The sequence below is a fragment of the Culex quinquefasciatus genome, chromosome 3 (assembly GCF_015732765.1).
Source record: "Culex quinquefasciatus strain JHB chromosome 3, VPISU_Cqui_1.0_pri_paternal, whole genome shotgun sequence".
In the NCBI taxonomy this organism is placed as follows: domain Eukaryota; kingdom Metazoa; phylum Arthropoda; class Insecta; order Diptera; family Culicidae; genus Culex; species Culex quinquefasciatus.
Window position 1 is genome coordinate 48,534,916 of NC_051863.1, and position 17,562 is coordinate 48,552,477.

General features: G+C 34.9%; 1 protein-coding gene across 6 annotated transcripts in view; it reads left to right on the forward strand.

Moving 5' to 3' along the window:
* Positions 1–17,562, forward strand: part of LOC6036925 (putative epidermal cell surface receptor) — a 108,507-nt gene that overhangs the window by 64,179 nt on the left and 26,766 nt on the right. For all 6 annotated transcript variants that reach the window (XM_038262450.1, XM_038262455.1, XM_038262456.1 and 3 more), the window contains exon 3: positions 5,314–6,119. In XM_038262450.1, the coding sequence (XP_038118378.1) occupies positions 5,314–6,119 (806 nt within the window). The remainder of the gene's footprint in view (positions 1–5,313; positions 6,120–17,562) is intronic.

A 17,562-nucleotide genomic window follows, 5' to 3' on the forward strand; every position in this document is an offset into this window, starting at 1 on the left:
TTGGGAACAGCTTTTTAACGAAATAATCTATGGTTTGCATTTTATTATGCTCAAATTTGTTTCTGGGCAAGATACAGCTGTATTTTCATGACAAATTGTATTGGTTCTTCCAACTTTGATTTTGGGAGAATTAATAGAAAGTTACAAATCTGATAATTTTGTTCGGAAACTTTGTCTTGAAGGTCAAACACTTGCTTTTTAACCTATTCAAAATTGTTTGAACTTCTTTTTTTCAAGTGTATATTGAAATTATGAAGAGGAATACAAAACAATTAAAATTTTTCTTTACTGCATAAATTACCCAAGTAAAGTCCTACGAAAGGTTATCAACATTCCACGCGTAATCTTTCCATTACAATCTCACCGCAATCAATCGCTGTAGGGTGATCTACGCGGATTGAGAAACATAAACGCAACTCATTCTCATTGCGGCCCCATGCTCCGTATCTTCCTTCTACTCTCATCATCTCCAAAGACTTAAACACGTCCGAACGGCGGAAACCTGTTTTCCTTCGAGCTTCAAAGCGAAAGGCTAAATTTGCTCGGCATTTTTCTGCGGCATCTTGCGCAGCAAAACAAACATTATAAACAACAACATTACAACGTCTGCGGTTTTTTTTCTAGACTTGTTTACTTGAAGTGATGTAGGGTTTTCACTAGGGAAATGTGAATTTTACGTTTGAGTATAAATTGTGAGTAGAGTTCTTCAAACTAAAATAAATGTTTTACATTTTTTGTTATTCTCAATTTCTCCAAAATCCCTTTAAAGTTAATTAGATTCAAATTTCATTAATGATTTACTTGCTTTGATGTTTTAAATTTGACTCGTTAACATTATCAATTCGTTTTATAATTTTGTTTAGAATATTAGAAAGCCCACCATAAATTAAGTTTATTTTTTGTCCTAGACATTAATATTAATTATTCACAGAAAAGTGATAAAAATCATCACAAAAATCCCTTTCTAACCCAGTCAACAGAAACGCATACAAATTAGCCCCAACATCATCAACTGGGACAGTACCCCTTCGATTAAACGCATATTTCCCCACACAAAAGCTCCATCACTTATGGGCTATAGTCTCATTAAGCCCTGCCGCGTCAAACCACACGTTCACCTTAATGGGAAGCGTCATTGATTTTCAAAACAAGCCCCCTCACATTAACACAGTTTGTTTGTTTTTTTTCCTTCATGCTCTACTTTCGACGATCATTCAGTGGCGTTCAGTTGGTTTAACTAAAGCATGCACCACGATTATTGACTTGATTTTGTTTTTGCAGCTAGCGTACCAACACGTATGGAAACACGTTTATTCATGGGACAAATTGAGCCTGGGATCGTGAGCGAATTGAAACAGAACGCTCATGCCTAGATATGCGATGAGTTTGAGATTACATGAGCAATTTGCCCCATCAGTTATAATTTTAGCCAAATAAATAAATTTATAAATAGAACGATGCCTTAACTAAAAAAAAAATCGAAAGCCATGGGATTTTTTGCCTGAATCAATTTTCAAGAACATTGAACTTAGTCAGTTTGAACAAAACTGTCAGTTCAGGTTTGCAAAAGTGATAATTGCGTTTTCTATTTTTAAAACTTTGAAATTGGTAAACTGTACTAAAATTTTGGCAAATGTTATTAAACAATCTGCAAACTTAAGCAAATTCAATGTTACCCTAAATGCATTAAGTAATTTGTAGATGATTTCTGTAAACTGCCAAACATTGAAAAAGGGTTTATATCACCTTTTGGCGAAATCGAGATTTTCACTACAAGTTCTAAAACAGATGCCAATGTATCATTTGAAGAAAATCAATAAAATAGTGTTATAGGTTGGCTGCCGATCCAAAAAACCAAACGGCTAATATGCCATTCTAATGAGAAATTGCTTTGACGAAAATTTGGTGACGAAAAAATTAATTCAATAATACGCCCTTTTAAAATGTTAGTCTTTATTGCAACATTTTCATAATATTTTTCAGACAATTTCACAAATGTATTATTTTAAATGGGGGGCTGTTAAGTTGAGACTTTGAAAACTTCAATTTCTCTATTTATTTTATCGGCTGTATCTCAGCAACAAGACCATCAATATTTCTTGGACAAATTCTTAAAAAACTGTGAGCTCCACGATTTTTTTTTTCAGAAATGGCCAATCATGGGCATTATTTAAAACAATAGAAAAACTGCTAGATTTTAGTTGAAACCAAACATCAAGTGAAAACATCTCCAAAACACTTTATGAGAATTTGTGTAAAGTACTTTTCGATTGCAAATCCAATTTTATATTTCTTTTCGATAAATATATTTTGAAATTTTTTGAATCAAGACTAACATTTCGAAAGAGCCAAACACTCAATATTACGTCAATTTAAATTGCGAGTCTATATTTCAAAATTTTCAGAATATTTGTTTAAAAGACCATATTTTTTTTAAATAAAATTAAACTTTAAGTGGCTATATCTTGAAAACGGTGCACTTTACGAAAAATCTGTTAAGAACTTTTCAAATTAGATTTTACATTTAAAACTGAAGTCAAAAAATGTTCTTGACAATTATTTTTATTTAAGAAAAACGAATTATTTTTAAATTGCCGGTAACATATTTGTCTCTATGGCTCGAAATTTGCGTGTTTTTATCACATACAAAAAAAAATTGAAATATACGGTTTTTGATTTTTTTTTTGTGAAAAATAGTTAGTTAAAAAATCGGCCCATTTGTTTTTCTGAATAGTCCTCATCAATACTACAATACTTTGCGGTAGACACCAAATCGATCAGGATATTCCTTTAAAAGTTACTGATTTTCGAATATTTACGTCCAAATTTATGAACAGCTGCCAAATTTGTATGGAGATTTATATGGGTAAAACGGGGTGACTTTGATAGGTTTAAGATTTTTCCGCAAAATAAAGAGTACAGATTAAATACTTACGGAATGCTATGGAATCATACTAACCATGGTAGAGAAGGGTTCATAGTAATTCAAGAAGAAGTTTTCATAACATTTTTAAAAGTTAAAATAATTAGTTAACTATAATTAAGAAAATGTTGTTGAACAGCATTATTTTAATATTCGCAAAGTGTTATGATTTTCTCAATGAACATGATTTTGAATCGGAAAACGGATTGCATTTTCGGATTCTTTGGACAATTTTCCATTAGAAGAAGGTAAAATAAGTTTGTAAATAATAAATATTATGTGTTTTTAAAACCATTATTCCAAAGGAACTTCAAATTTATAGGCATTTGCAGTTGAACAAATTTCATATAAAATGTGAATCGATAATTTTAAACACAACACTGGTTTTTACGAATAAGAGGTAAAATTGTGATCAATTTTTCCTGAAATTTATATGTATTTTGTTGAAAAGCTTTAAAAACTTAGTTAACTTAATATGAGTTTGTTTTTTTTATGGAATATAGAAGCAACCTACGAAAAAACGAAGTTGACTTTATAGCTGTCGGCCACCATTGCTAGTACCAACCACTAGTGTCTTCCTTTTTATCTACAAGGACTTCGCCGCCCTGGGCTCCTAAGTGTATGAAAGTATGGCACGGAGCGACGGCGCCGAATACCCATATTTACACAAAGAATTTTAGAGCGCCCGCCGCGGGATTCGAGCCGGCGACCTCTGGATTGTGAGTCCAGTGCGCGGTCCGATTGATCCACACGGGCGGGACATAGAAGCAACCTTAGCGATTGTAAATTTTACGTAAAAATAAAATTTTTTGCAATTCCGTCGTGAAACTACTTACTTTTTCTGTCACTCTTGAACGACGAAATAGCCTACTTTTCTGTACCAATCATAACAGAATCGAATAGCAACACTTTTCAAAATAAATGCTGAAAAGTTCTACTTTTCAGCACTCCAATGGGTGCTGAAAAGTTGAACTTTTCAGCACTTGTTTCGAAATGTAACACTTTTCAACATTTTTTTGATTTAAACGATTTATTGACGAAATACATGGAAATTTGACTTAAAATTTCACTCAATGGGTGTTTTTCGGAATTGCAAAAAATGTTGTATGGAACTCGTTGCAAAACTTGATTTTTTCAGCACTCTTCGTATTTATCCAACTCGGTGAACCTCGTTGGATAAATGTACGACTCGTGCTGAAAAAATCCTCTTTTTGCAACTTGTTGCATAAACTACTATTAACATCCTCAATTTGATTTTAAAAAGAAAACTGTTACTTAATCCACCTTTAGGTAGTTGATGCCTTCCTCACATTCATAAAGGGAATACACTACACAGCCTCAAAAAAGTATATAAATAACACTTACTTTATCAAAATCTCTGAAATTCGGCCTAAAAAAAGTGTAATAAAAAAACTAAAGTACCTATAACTTTTGATAGGGTTAGGGTAGGCTCTTTGAAAATATCTATTGATTACCCATCCATGGTACCCAGCATGGTAGATCCGGACAACGTTTTCATCAAAATATTGAGATCCGGCCTCTAAAAAGGTTATAAATAACACTTAAGTGGTTATAACTTTCGATAGGGTTGTCAGATCTTCAACGTTTTGGGCTCGTTGGAAATGTCTTTTGAATACCTTTCTAAAAATGTATAGCATGACGGGTTTTATTTCAAAAACCACCCTTTTTACAATCTTCCGAAGTTTAGCTAAAATCGTTTTTTAGCATGACTTTTGAAGTATAATTCTAAACTACATAATATTAACTAGGGTCTTGTGGGACCCCAAGACGGATCGAATGAGACCAAAACGGTCCAAATCGGTTCAGCCAGTCCAAAGATAATCGAGTGCATATTTTTCGGTGCACGGACTTACAGACAAACACATGCACAGACATTTGTTCAGAATTTGATTCTGAGTCGATAGGTATACGTGAAGGTGGGTCTATGAGGTCGAATAAAGAATTTCTTTTTTCGAGTGATTTTTTAGCCTTTCCTCATTAAGGTGAGGAAGGCAAAACTAGGACTATCAAAGTCACTCCGGAATTCAAAATAATAATTTTCAACACAATTATTTTTTAAGAACTATTGAAAAAAGAACTTGTTTTTTACAAAAATAGTGCATGGATCATGTGTGCCCTACCACAGTACATTTTTTTAAAATAATAATCTTGAGGCAAACCTTAACAGTTTGAAAACATTTCAAAAATAAATTGAAATCCTATCAATGTCACCCCGGTATGTTACCGAAGTTTGAGACACATAAACAAAATACAAAAAATAAAAATGCACAAAATCGGCCGATTTGGTTAAGATTTGCTCATAGAAAAATGACACTGTATAGAAAACAAACTTTTTTTTAAATTTATTTTTCTCCCTCTCCTTTTTCCAGACCTTTCCACGACCACCGCCGAAGCCAGCACCACGACCCTCACCAACGCCATCGATCCAGATCAATCATCCTCGACTGTGATACCGCTGGATGTTCTTCCGCTGAGTAACAGTACCACTCCGGGTCACGAAAATGACGTGACCACCATCACCACAACCAAAGAAAGTCTCGAAAGTGGCGCTCCATCAACAGAGTCGTCCACGTCGACAACCACAACAACGTCCCACTTGACCTCGTCCGAATCCGGCGCGAATGAGGTAAGCACCGAGTCCGAACTGCTGGACCAGGTCACCGCGAGACAACAGAGCGCCGACAACAAACCGGTTCTGCTGCACGTGAAGAGTTCGGAGGAGGTCGCCAACGACCGCGACCCGGCCAACCCCCCGTCGATCTTGAACCACTTTGTTCCGGGCGGGGAAAGCTCGTCGGAGGAACTGCTCAAGATGAGCGAGGGCTCGAAGGAGGTCGAGGTGACGCCGCGAGGTCGCTCGATCAGCTTCGGGGCGGAAGGTCCGATCAACTTTGTGACGGCACCGGATCTGGCCACGACGCTGGGACCCAGTTCGACGACGACCACGGCCAGGTCTGCGGCGCACACGGAACTCGGTGATTTGTCCGATATTAGTATGGAGGAGGAAGAAGAGGAAGAGGGTTCGAAAACGAAGAAGACCGGGGATGATGTGATGAACGCCGTGAGTCATCACAGTACGACGACGGAGGGGCCCCAAGTGATGGCCGGGCGGGATCTCGAGACGGCGATGATGATGGTCGTAGACGAGTGCATCTACAACGGTGTCGAGTACAAGGTAAGTGGTGTGAGTTGTCAATAATTGGCAATAAAGTGGAAGTGTGGTGTCGTTGTCGTTTTGGGGAAGTAAAGTGAAATTTTATTGCCTGTTTGATGAGGTACTTGTGTATGGCTTTGCGGTTCGGTTAGCCGCAAAGTAATTTTATGGTAATTTTAGGATTTGTTTTAATAGAAACTGTCACACATTTACAAAAAAAATTGTAATTTATAAGGATTTCCAGGTTACTTGCCAGTCAGTCTATTAATTACACTAATTATTGGACTTTAATGTTTAATTACTTTTATTACTCAATCAATTGAAATAAAAAAGTTACTTAATCCACCTTTAGGTGGTTGGCGCCTTCCTCACATTTAAAGGGTGCTATCCAAAATAGACACAAAATGGCGGTGTTTTTCAGTGTTTTATCAATTTGACTCATTATGTGCTTACAACTTATGATAGGGTAGTCAGATCTTCAATTCAATTCGTGTTCGTTGAAAAGTTCTTTGAATAACCTATCCAAAGATAGGTCGCATGAATATCATGAGATGAGATGAGATGATCAAGAGATCTGGCCTCGAAAAAGTTCATAAATAACACTTAAGTGTTTATAAATTTTGATAGGGTTATCAGATCTTCAATGTTTTGGACGTGTTGGAAAGGTCTTTTGATTACCTATCCAACGATAGGTCGCATGAGAGATCCGGACAACGTTTTCATCAAAATATCTGAGATCCGGCCTCTAAAGAGTGCATAAATAACACTTAAGTGCTTATAACTTTTGATAGGGTAAAGGTCTTTCAAATATCTTTCTGAAAATGAATAGGATGAGGGGTTTTCTTAGAAAAAACACCCTTTTATCAATCTTCCAAACTTTAGTTAATTTCGTTTTTTAGGCATAACTTTTGAAGTACCTAACGTAACTCCATAATTTTTAATAGAGACTTAAGGGACCCCAAGACGGATCGAATGAGGCCAAAACTGATTAAATCGGTTTAGCCAGTCTTGAGATAATCGAGTGACAATTTTTTGATCAACATCCCACCACACACACAGACATTTGCTCAGAATTTGATTGAATTTTTGATAATTTCATAAAACCACTATTTAATAATAGCTCAAAAGGTGGCACTTTTTGTTCACTAAAACATATCAATGAAGAAAAAACGGAGGTACTACGCAACGGAAAGTTTTGGCTTCATACTCATTTTTTTTAAATATAAATTTTCTGAAAATTAAGAATTAAATAAGCGACTCTAACTCATATTCCAACTCCGGTTTCTTAAATATTTGTGGAATCTTATTGCGGATTTTGAATTTATTTAATTGAAAATTATTTTTTTAACGTCAAATGAATTTGCAATCGAAAAGTACTTTACTCCTTTTTATTTTTTATTTTTTTGATAAAATGTACCGTTTGCATGTTGAAGAAACCTATTTTTTTTTTCAAGTTTTATGAGTTAAAAAAAATATTCATGAATCGTAAGAGAGTAATCGTAAGAGCAGAGAAAATTACCAAAAATGTTGTTCCTAGAACAAATAGTTTCTAAGATTCAGCCTCACAAAGAATTATAATCGATGAAAATTAATTCCTCCAAGTGTCATCAAATAAGCCAGGAATTTTCCTCTGACGATATCTCGCACACTATTGGTCTGATTTCCAATGTCAACAATTGAAACTTTTGCAAAATTTTCTGATGCGTCAGAGTTTTATTTTATTTTATTTTTAAAGTTTGTCTTGAATATAAAATAAGAAAAAAATATCTATTTCTGAAATATTAACAGATGAGCATGATTTTAAAATTCAAAATTTATTTTTACTGTAAATATCAGAGAATGTTTTAATATTTTTCATTGAAATCAGACCAAAAAATTCCGAGATATCGTCAGTTAAAAATACAGGCTAATTAGGTGACACTTATGGAAATTCATTTTCATCCATTCGAATGCTTTGTAAGGCTGTTTTTCAGAATTTATTTGCCTAGTTTTCAAGTTTTAGACAAAAAATATTTGCAAAATTTTGTCAGTTTTTCAAAAATATGTAATAAAAGCAACAAAAGGAAAGCATTTCTTTCAAGAATTTTTTATAAAAAAAAAACAACTGAAAATCCAAATGTATGCCAAAAAGAAGCTATAACTTAAAAACGGTGAATTCTATCATATGGGTAATTCTCTACCAACTCACACGAAATCGGGAAAAGTTGTCCCGGCCCCTCTTCGATTTGCGTGAAACTTTGTCCTTAGGGGTAACTTTTGTCTCTGATCACGAATCCGAGGTCCGTTTTTTGATATCTCGTGACGGAGGGGTGGTACGACCCTTCCATTTTTGAACATGCGAAAAAAGAGGTGTTTTTCAATAATTTGCAGCCTGAAACGGTGATAAGATAGAAGTTTGGTGTCAAAGGGACTCAGAATTCCGAAAAAACTTATTTTTCATCGAAAAAAAACCCTAAAAAAGTTTTAAAAATTCTCCCATTTTCCGTTACTCGACAGTAATTTTTTTTTGAAACATGTCATTTTATGGGAAATTTAATTTACTTTTCGAATCTACATTGACCCAGAAGGGTCACTTTTTCATTTAGAACAAAAATTTCATTTTAAAGTTTCGTGTTTTTTCTAACTTTGCAGGGTTATTTTTTAGAGTGTAACAATGTTGTACAAAGTTGTAGAGCAGACAGTTACAAAAATTTTGATATATAGACATAAGGGGTTTGCTTACAAACATCACAAGTTATCGCAATTTTACGAAAAAAAAGTTTTAAAAAGTAGCTCTACAACTTTGTAGAACATTGTTACACTCTAAAAAATAACCCTGCAAAGTTAGAAAAAACACGAAATTCTAAAATGAAAATTTTTGTTCTAAATGAAAAAGTGACCCTTCTGCGACGGTTTTAACGTGGGAATAACATTTTTTGATATTTGAAAATACTAGACCAATAACATTTTATGTTATTTATAACAAGATTTGTTATTCGTCGTTATGATTTTTTTTGTTATTGGATTGTTATTGTAATAACAGACTAATATTATTTTTAGTTATTTTTCGAACAAATCTTTGTTATTATTTTTTGTTATTTTAACAACTAATCCAATCATTCCAATAACAGTTGGAGGTATTCTTCCATAACAAAAAATGTTATTCCAAAGCTATTTTGGCTTTCAACCAATATCAGACCAATAACAATTTTTATTATAACATAAAGTGTTATTAAACCCTAATGCAAAAATGGATTTTTCAAGAAGATTCCATAACACTTTCTATTAGTTCAACAATATTTGTTATTGAATTGGCATGAATTTTGTTATTACCGTCTGCCCGGGTTTCCCTGGCTAATTTTTATCCAAGATTATATAAATATAATGGAAATTAACCAACATTGAACAACTATGTAACATTTTGGCTATACTTCTTTATAATGAAGTTTTCAAAAACTTGTTTTTGATAAATATTAAAAAAAAAAGAAATTTGTTAATCAATAATGAAATTGAAAACAATCATTTCATTCTTTTTAATCTGCTGATCCTTGAGTAGCGAGCGAACCTTTAATTAGTATTCTATTATTTTAGGTAAAAAATACATTGAATATAGATTGCTAACCAAACTCAAAAAGATCCAAATATTTTATCTTTCTAACTGTTGCAATTAATAAGTTTGTTTAAATAAATAATTATTTAAATTACTCATTAATTACTTTGTAAATCCTTAGTAATTATTCGATAGAATGCATGAGGCAGCTATATTTGTTTTTTTTTTTCACTTTTGAATACAAATTAATGTTCATAGATAATTTGCCATTAAAAATTTTATAATTAACCTGGCCATGGTCTTCGTTTTCTACATACACGAATGGTATTCCGGGTCTATAGGACCCAGAAATGTTTTCGGCTGCCAAAATTCGAAATTGTAACCGATTTTGGATGTCTTGGCCGCAAATGAAAGGCTAGGATGTCTACTTTCTGAATCTGACCGGCAGAACCGGTTTTGGACACCGTGGCCACCGGGAACCTGCTCTAACTGAAAAAAGTCCTTCTTGAGGCCCCTACTTTAAGGAACTGTATCTCCGAAACGATTGCACATAGCAGGTTGCTTCCGGTTGCATTCGACAGATAATAACCTGAATTTTAAGCTCCAGAAAAAATAATTGGTCCATAGTGGCCACCGGTTCCGGTAACACGGAACTTCCGGAAAACTTGATTTTTGCAGTTATTGACATAAAACCGTCACACGAACCAGTCTTTTGAAACGGATTATTTTGCAAATCATTGCAGAAGGATACTACATACTACCCCTGACTATTTGGTATCGGTTCTGGCCAACTGTGGCCAATCCGGAACCGGTTCCAGGGTACCACAAAAACGGATCCAATAATTGTCACGCTAGAAACCCGTCATGTTGCATATCAAACTTCATGAAATTGAAAGTTATGATCATCTGAGGTCATGCCGATGTCTTCTGACCCACCCTGGTGACTCCGGAACCGGTTACCGGTGGCCACTGAGAGACACTATCGGAATATGCAATGAACCCTATCATCCGACGTATCAAACTTCATGAAATTGAAAGTTATGACCATCTGAGGTCATGCCGATGTCCCCTGACCCAACCTGGTCACCCAGGAACCGGTTACCGGTGGCCACTGAGAGACACTATCGGAATATGCAATGAACCCTATCATCCGATGTATCAAACTTCATGAAATTGAAAGTTATGACGATCTGAGATCACGTCGGATGATAGGGTTGATTGCATATTCCGACAGTGTCCCCAAGTGGCCACCGGTAACTGGTTCCGGAGTGACCAAGTTGGGTCAGAGGACATCGGCATGATCTCAGATGGTCATAACTTGCAATTTCATGAAGTTTGATACGTCGGATGATAGGGTTCATTGCATATTCCGATAGTGTCCCTCAATGGCCACCGGTAGCCGGTTCCGGAGTGACCAGGTTGGGTCAGAGGACATCAGCATGACCTCAGATGGTCATAACGTTCAATTTCATGAAGTTTGATACGTCGGATGATAGGGTTCATTGCATATTCCGATAGTGTCTCTCAGTGGCCACCGGTAACCGGTTCCGGAGTGACCAGGTTGGGTCAGAGGACATCGGCATGACCTCAGATGGTCATAACTTTCAATTTCATGAAGTTTGATATGCAACATGACGGATTTCTAGCGTGACAATTATTGGAACCGTTTAGGTACCCTGGAACGGTTCCGGATTGGCCACAGTTGGCCAGAACCGATACCAAACAGTCAGGGGTAGTATGTAGTATCCTTCTGCAATGATTTGCAAAATAATCCGTTTCAAAAGACTGGTCCGTGTGACGGTTTTATGTCAAAAACTGCAAAAATCAAGTTTTCCGGAAGTTCCGGGTTACCGGAACCGGTGGCCACTATGGACCAATTATTTTTTCTGGGGCTTAAAATTCAGGTTATTATCTGTCGAATGCAACCGGAAGCAACCTGCTATGTGCAATCGTTTCGGAGATACAGTTCCTCAAAGAAATTTGCAATCTTTTTTCAAAATTTTTCAAAGAAGTATACACCTCATTTTTCGAAGAAGACCGCGACCGCGACTACTTTTCATATATACCGGAATTTCCAAATGACGTCTCAGTCAATTCTTTGTCAGAAACGGAAGTACGCCAGGCATTGAAGGACTTAGACTCATCAAAAGGACCAGGACCCGACGGAATAGCACCTGCATTCCTAAAGAACCTTGCAGAAGAATTGGCATATCCACTGCATCATCTTTTCAACATGTCAATAAATACTGGAAAATTCCCACAAACATGGAAAAAGTCTTTTTTGGTGCCTATTTTCAAGTCAGGCCCAAAATCAGACATACGTAATTATCGCGGAATTGCCCTTTTGTCTTGCATTCCAAAACTTTTTGAATCTATTATAAATGAAAAAATCCTTCAGCAAGTAAAAAACCGCATCACATGTAAACAGAACGGCTTTTTTAAAGGCCGCTCTACTAGCACCAACCTTTTAGAATTTGTAAATTTTACACTGAATGCAATGCATAATCGCAATTTCGTAGAAGTAATTTACACAGACTTTAGTAAGGCATTTGGCAGAATCGACATACCATTATTAATCTTCAAACTGCAAAAAATTGGAATTCAACCGAATCTTTTGGAATGGCTTGAGTCATATTTGACTAAGCGCGAACAAACTGTTCGCTTCCAAAATGTACTATCGGAATCAATTCACGTCACCTCTGGGGTTCCGCAAGGATCCCATCTAGGACCTCTTCTTTTCATCTTGTATGTAAACGACATTTCCTTCATTCTTAAAAAAATTAACGTACTTGTATATGCAGACGACATGAAATTGTATATGGAAATAGGAAATGCCAATGACAGTCATGTATTCCAAAACGAAATTAATCTTTTCTACACATGGTGTAGTAAAAGCCTACTCCAATTGAATGTAAATAAATGTAATTCCATTGCCTTCAGCAGAAAACATGAAACACCAAACATAACAGTATTATTAGGAAACCAACCAGTAGAAAAATGCAAAGTAGTACGTGATCTATCCTAGACTCACAACTAACTTTTGTAGAACACTATAACACCATAATAAACAAGACAAAAAGTACATTAGGCTTTATAAAGCGCTTTGCATTCAACTTCCAGGACCCGTATACTATTAAATTACTCTATATAACGTATGTCAGGCCACTCTTGGAATACTGTAGTATCGTCTGGAATCCATACTATGCCGTACACCAAGCACGTATTGAATCTGTCCAAAAACATTTCTTACTGTACGCACTACGTAAACTTAACTGGACTGCATTTCCTCTCCCATCGTATGAAGCACGCTGCATGCTCATAAACATACAATCATTACAAGAACGTCGTAAATTTGCCATGCTCTTTTTCATCAACGACATTATTTCTCAACGCATACAGTCAGCAGCATTATTTTCAGTAATACGCAATAGTATTCATGAACCAAGCCGTACTCTTAGACATTCACAACTTTTTGGAATAACTGCATACACGACAAATTATTTAAAAAATTCGCCATTAAATCAAATGATGCGCTTTTATAATGAAAATTCACAGTACATACATTTCGACATGTCTAAACCGGAACTACGAAAAAATCTGTACAATAGAAATAATATCTAGTATGTAAGAAAATTGTAAGTAGTCTACATAAGCTTGACGAATAAACAATAAAAAAAATTAAAGTAGGGGCCTCAAAAAGGACTTTTTTCGGTTATAGCAGGTTCCTGGTGGCCACAGTGTCCAAAACCGGTTCTGCCGGTCGGATTCAAAAAGTAGACATCCTAGCCTTTCATTCGAGGTCAAGACATCTAAAATCGGTTACAATCTCGAATTTTGGCAGCCGAAAACATTTCTGGGTCCTATAGACCCGGAATACCATTGGTGTCAGTTTTTTTGGCGGGCACTTCCGGTGGCCACCGGAAGTTCATTTTTGGCCAGAATGTGTGTCTTAATAAGTTACACAAAGTCACAAAATTTCATATCTCTAGGTGTTTTTGGTCAAAAGTTACAATCACTTTTATAGTGCTACTGGGTCCTATAGACCCGAAGACCATGCCCGGGTTAAGGTTCAATCTCAAAACAAAGTCCTACCATTGAAGTCAAAACCTGTTTCGATACGGTTGCTCAAAGCTTCCTGTCCCACATCCATCACTCCCCGATTCCACAACAAATCCGGCAATTAAATTACGACCCCGTAACGAAAACCTTAAACTACTCCCCCTTCTGAACAACTAGCAGTGTTGTCACAGACGGGTGCTGGTTGTTCTAGGTTATGTTAATTAGTTTGCGAGCCGCGGTCCCATTGTCCAAAATCAGTCTCGCATGCCCAATTAGACAAGTTTTGGAACGCTCAACTTTTGCGATTGAATAATTTTTCGCAGCACCCGAATTTAATGGCCCAGGTGATGGTAATTTTTTAATTGCTTTCGAAACGGAACCGGAACAGCAAAAAAAACCAACTCGGAGATAAAAATCCTGTTTTGAAATTGTTCGACCAAATAATGGGCGCAGAAATAAAATCATTTTCGCATTTCAAATTGCGGCTTGCGCAAGTGGCCCGCGCCGATTGCGAGGTGTCCGTGGCCAATGTCGTAACTCGCCACCAGATGGCCACCAGATAATAGTGATGATGATGAACGTGTAAACCCCGCTGACGAGATCATCATAACAATGGGCCAGACTGGAGGTTGGGGTGTGAATTTCATAAGAGAGTGATTGTAGGCTTTATTTACTTTTTAAGTTCAAGGTCTTGCATTCACATACGAGAACACACAATGGGAAAGACCTCAGTCCAAGGGCCACTAGTACAAGTCACTATAGTTAGCATAAGTGGGTGAGATGATTTTCTTATCAGGGCGAAGAAAATGGGGTTGGCCCACTTTTCAGTGCAAGCAGCCTAAGCGTAATGGCAGGGTGTTGAAACGGGCACTTGTATGGCTGGAGCTTTTAATATTGGGTGCCGCTTTTAACGACCTATTAACTAAGGCGGTAGTCCGTGTAAATATGTTGTTGGCTGATGGCGCCACCGCTGCTGTAAGTGATCCGAGGTAGAGTGTAGCCGTAAAATGGGATTTCAGGCTAAATAAAAATCAGTTTATTTGAAAGGTTTATCGATTACCTCAACAGCTGCGCATCATTAGATTTTGTCGAATATTTAATCATCGGAATAGCTGTGAAAAAAAAGTTTTCCAAAATACTAGGCGGAAAATATAAATTGTTTATTGAATTCTAAATTGCCATAAAAAATTGGAAAATGTTTGGAAGTAATTTTATACATAATCACATAATTATTACATGTTCAAACTATGAAATTTATAATTTATCGTGTATAACTGTAACCATAAAAATATTACATCTCAAAAGCTTTCAAAATCCTCAGCAAGCCAATAAGTGATCCTTATGTAAAACATAAAAAAAAACAAAACAAAAAAAAACAAATTACATTATTACAAATGTGCAGTTGTTAAAAAAAAATACAAAAAATCCTTTAAAAAATATTTTTTCTAAAGATTTACTTTTTTTGGTTCGATTTTCACTGTTAAAAATGTAACTTTATAGCAATTCTAACTCAAATCAGTTATTTTTCTGGTACTTATGTACCCGACTCTCTCCGATTTCAATGAAACTTTTCAGACATCTTATCCTAGGCCTATATGAGCCATTTTTGTGTATATGGAGCCAATTGCACTCGAAAATTACATTTGAGAAGGGCGTAAGTTATTTAAATATTGTTGCATTTTGTAATTTGAAAATAACTGTAACTCAAATCCGTTGCATCCTATCAAAGACGTGGTTAAAGACAAACTTGTAGGAAATTGAACGGGTTTTCTAAAAAAAAAAATACACTGAAAGAAAAATATACGCCGCTTCTATGAGATTTTTAAATTTTTAAGTTTGAAAGTTAATTTTTTATGGTGATGTCACGATTTTTTTCGTTCAAAATTTTTGAGGAAATAGCCTAAGATGATACAAAAAGACTCTTGAAAAATGCAGGATGGTATGTCTCTCTTACCTTAATGCAATAATCATTTACTAAAAGTGTTTTTTTTTTTTTGGAAAGTGGTCCAAACGTCAAAATTTTCAAAAACCGATAGTGGGAATCAATTCCCAGCGGTTTATTAAATAAAAATTCTGAAAAAAGAGGTTTTTTTTTGCTATTGGCAATTTCTATATGACAGGCTTGGTTTTTCAGTCTCGAAAATATTTTTATCGAAAAGCTCGTCCAATTTCCCATAAGCTTGCGCTGGAATTGCTAGTAAAATCACTTAAGTATAGAAATAATTTTGATATTTTAGAATCAATCAGTATTCAGTATTCTTTTGAAAGGGCTTAAAATACCTTTTGTACAATTTTAAAACATATGTCAGATTTAGCATTTGGTGTGTAATTCCTACAATTACAAAAATCTGAAAGTATTTCGAAAAATTTCATCCCCGGGCAAAAGGTAATAACAAATTTCATGCCATTTCAATAACAAATACTGTTAAAGTAACAAAAAGTGTTATGGAATCTTCTTGAAAAATCCAGTTTTGCATAAGAGTTTGATAACAGTTTATGTTATCATAACAAAAAAATAAAAACAAAATAACAAAAAATAATAACAAAGATTTGTTCGAAGAATAACTTAAAATGTTATTAGTCTGTTATTACAATAACAATCCAATAACAAAAAAATCATAACGACGATTAACAAATCATGTTCTAAATAAAATTAAATGTTATTGGCCTAGTATTTTCAAATGTCAAAAAATGTTATTCCCAAGTTATTTCCGTCTGCTCGGGTCCACATAAAAACGCTGCGCTTTATCAAAAAAAATGTTTAGTCATTTTTGATTCAAAATTTGATTTTGCATCTAAAAATTGCTTGAAAATTTTGTTCGACAATATTTTACAATTTTCCTAAAATCTTATTTTGTCAAATTCTCGGTTTAAGATTTTGCACTGTAGCTGTTTTTTTTCTCCTTAAAATAAATCGAAAATAAAAAAGTTTATTTTGGGATTTGAGATTGGTAATAAAAAGTTAAATAAAAAAAATGCTGATTTTTTTCGTGTATCTATTTTTATTCTTAAATTCATAATTAAATAACTAAAAACTTTTCGAGCAGACGGAAATGACTTGGAAATAACATTATTGTTATTTGAAAATACTAGGCCAATAACATTTTATGTTATTTATAACAAGATTTGTTAATCGTCGTTATGAATTTTGTGTTATTGGATTGTTATTGTAATAACAGACTAATAACATTTTACGTTATTCTTCGAACAAATCTTTGCTATTATTTTTTGTTATTTTAACAGCTAATCCGATTATCCCAATAACATTTGGAGTTATTCTTCCATAACAAAAAATGTTATTCCCAAGTTGTTCTGGCTTTCAACCAATATTAGACCAATAACAAATGTTGTTATGATAACATAAACTGTTATTGAACTCTTATGCAAAAATAGATTTTTCAAGAATATTCCATAACACTTTCTGTTATTTTAACAGTATTTGTTATTGAAATGGCATGCATTTAGTAATTACCGTCTGTTCGGGTTGCCGAAGACACCAAATAGATCAGAATATTCCTTCTTAAGATACAGATTATTTACATGTCCATTATTAATGACCAGTCCGCAAAATTGTATGAATTACATAGGAAATTACTCAGTATTGTTTTAGTAACAATAATATAATAAACAACAACATTAATTTTACGTGTAAAATTAATGCATAAAATGCATTTTGTATGTCTGGCTGTCAAATTTGTATAGAATATCCAATGATGATAAATTTCTACTTTGATAATAAGGAACCACCTCCCAAAGTAAGAATGAATTCTTTAAAGGGACCATCCATAAACCACGTAGACACTTTTTTGGGAATCTGTTACCCCCCCCCCCTTGTGGACTTTTTTGTATGGATCGTAGACAATCACCAACACCCCC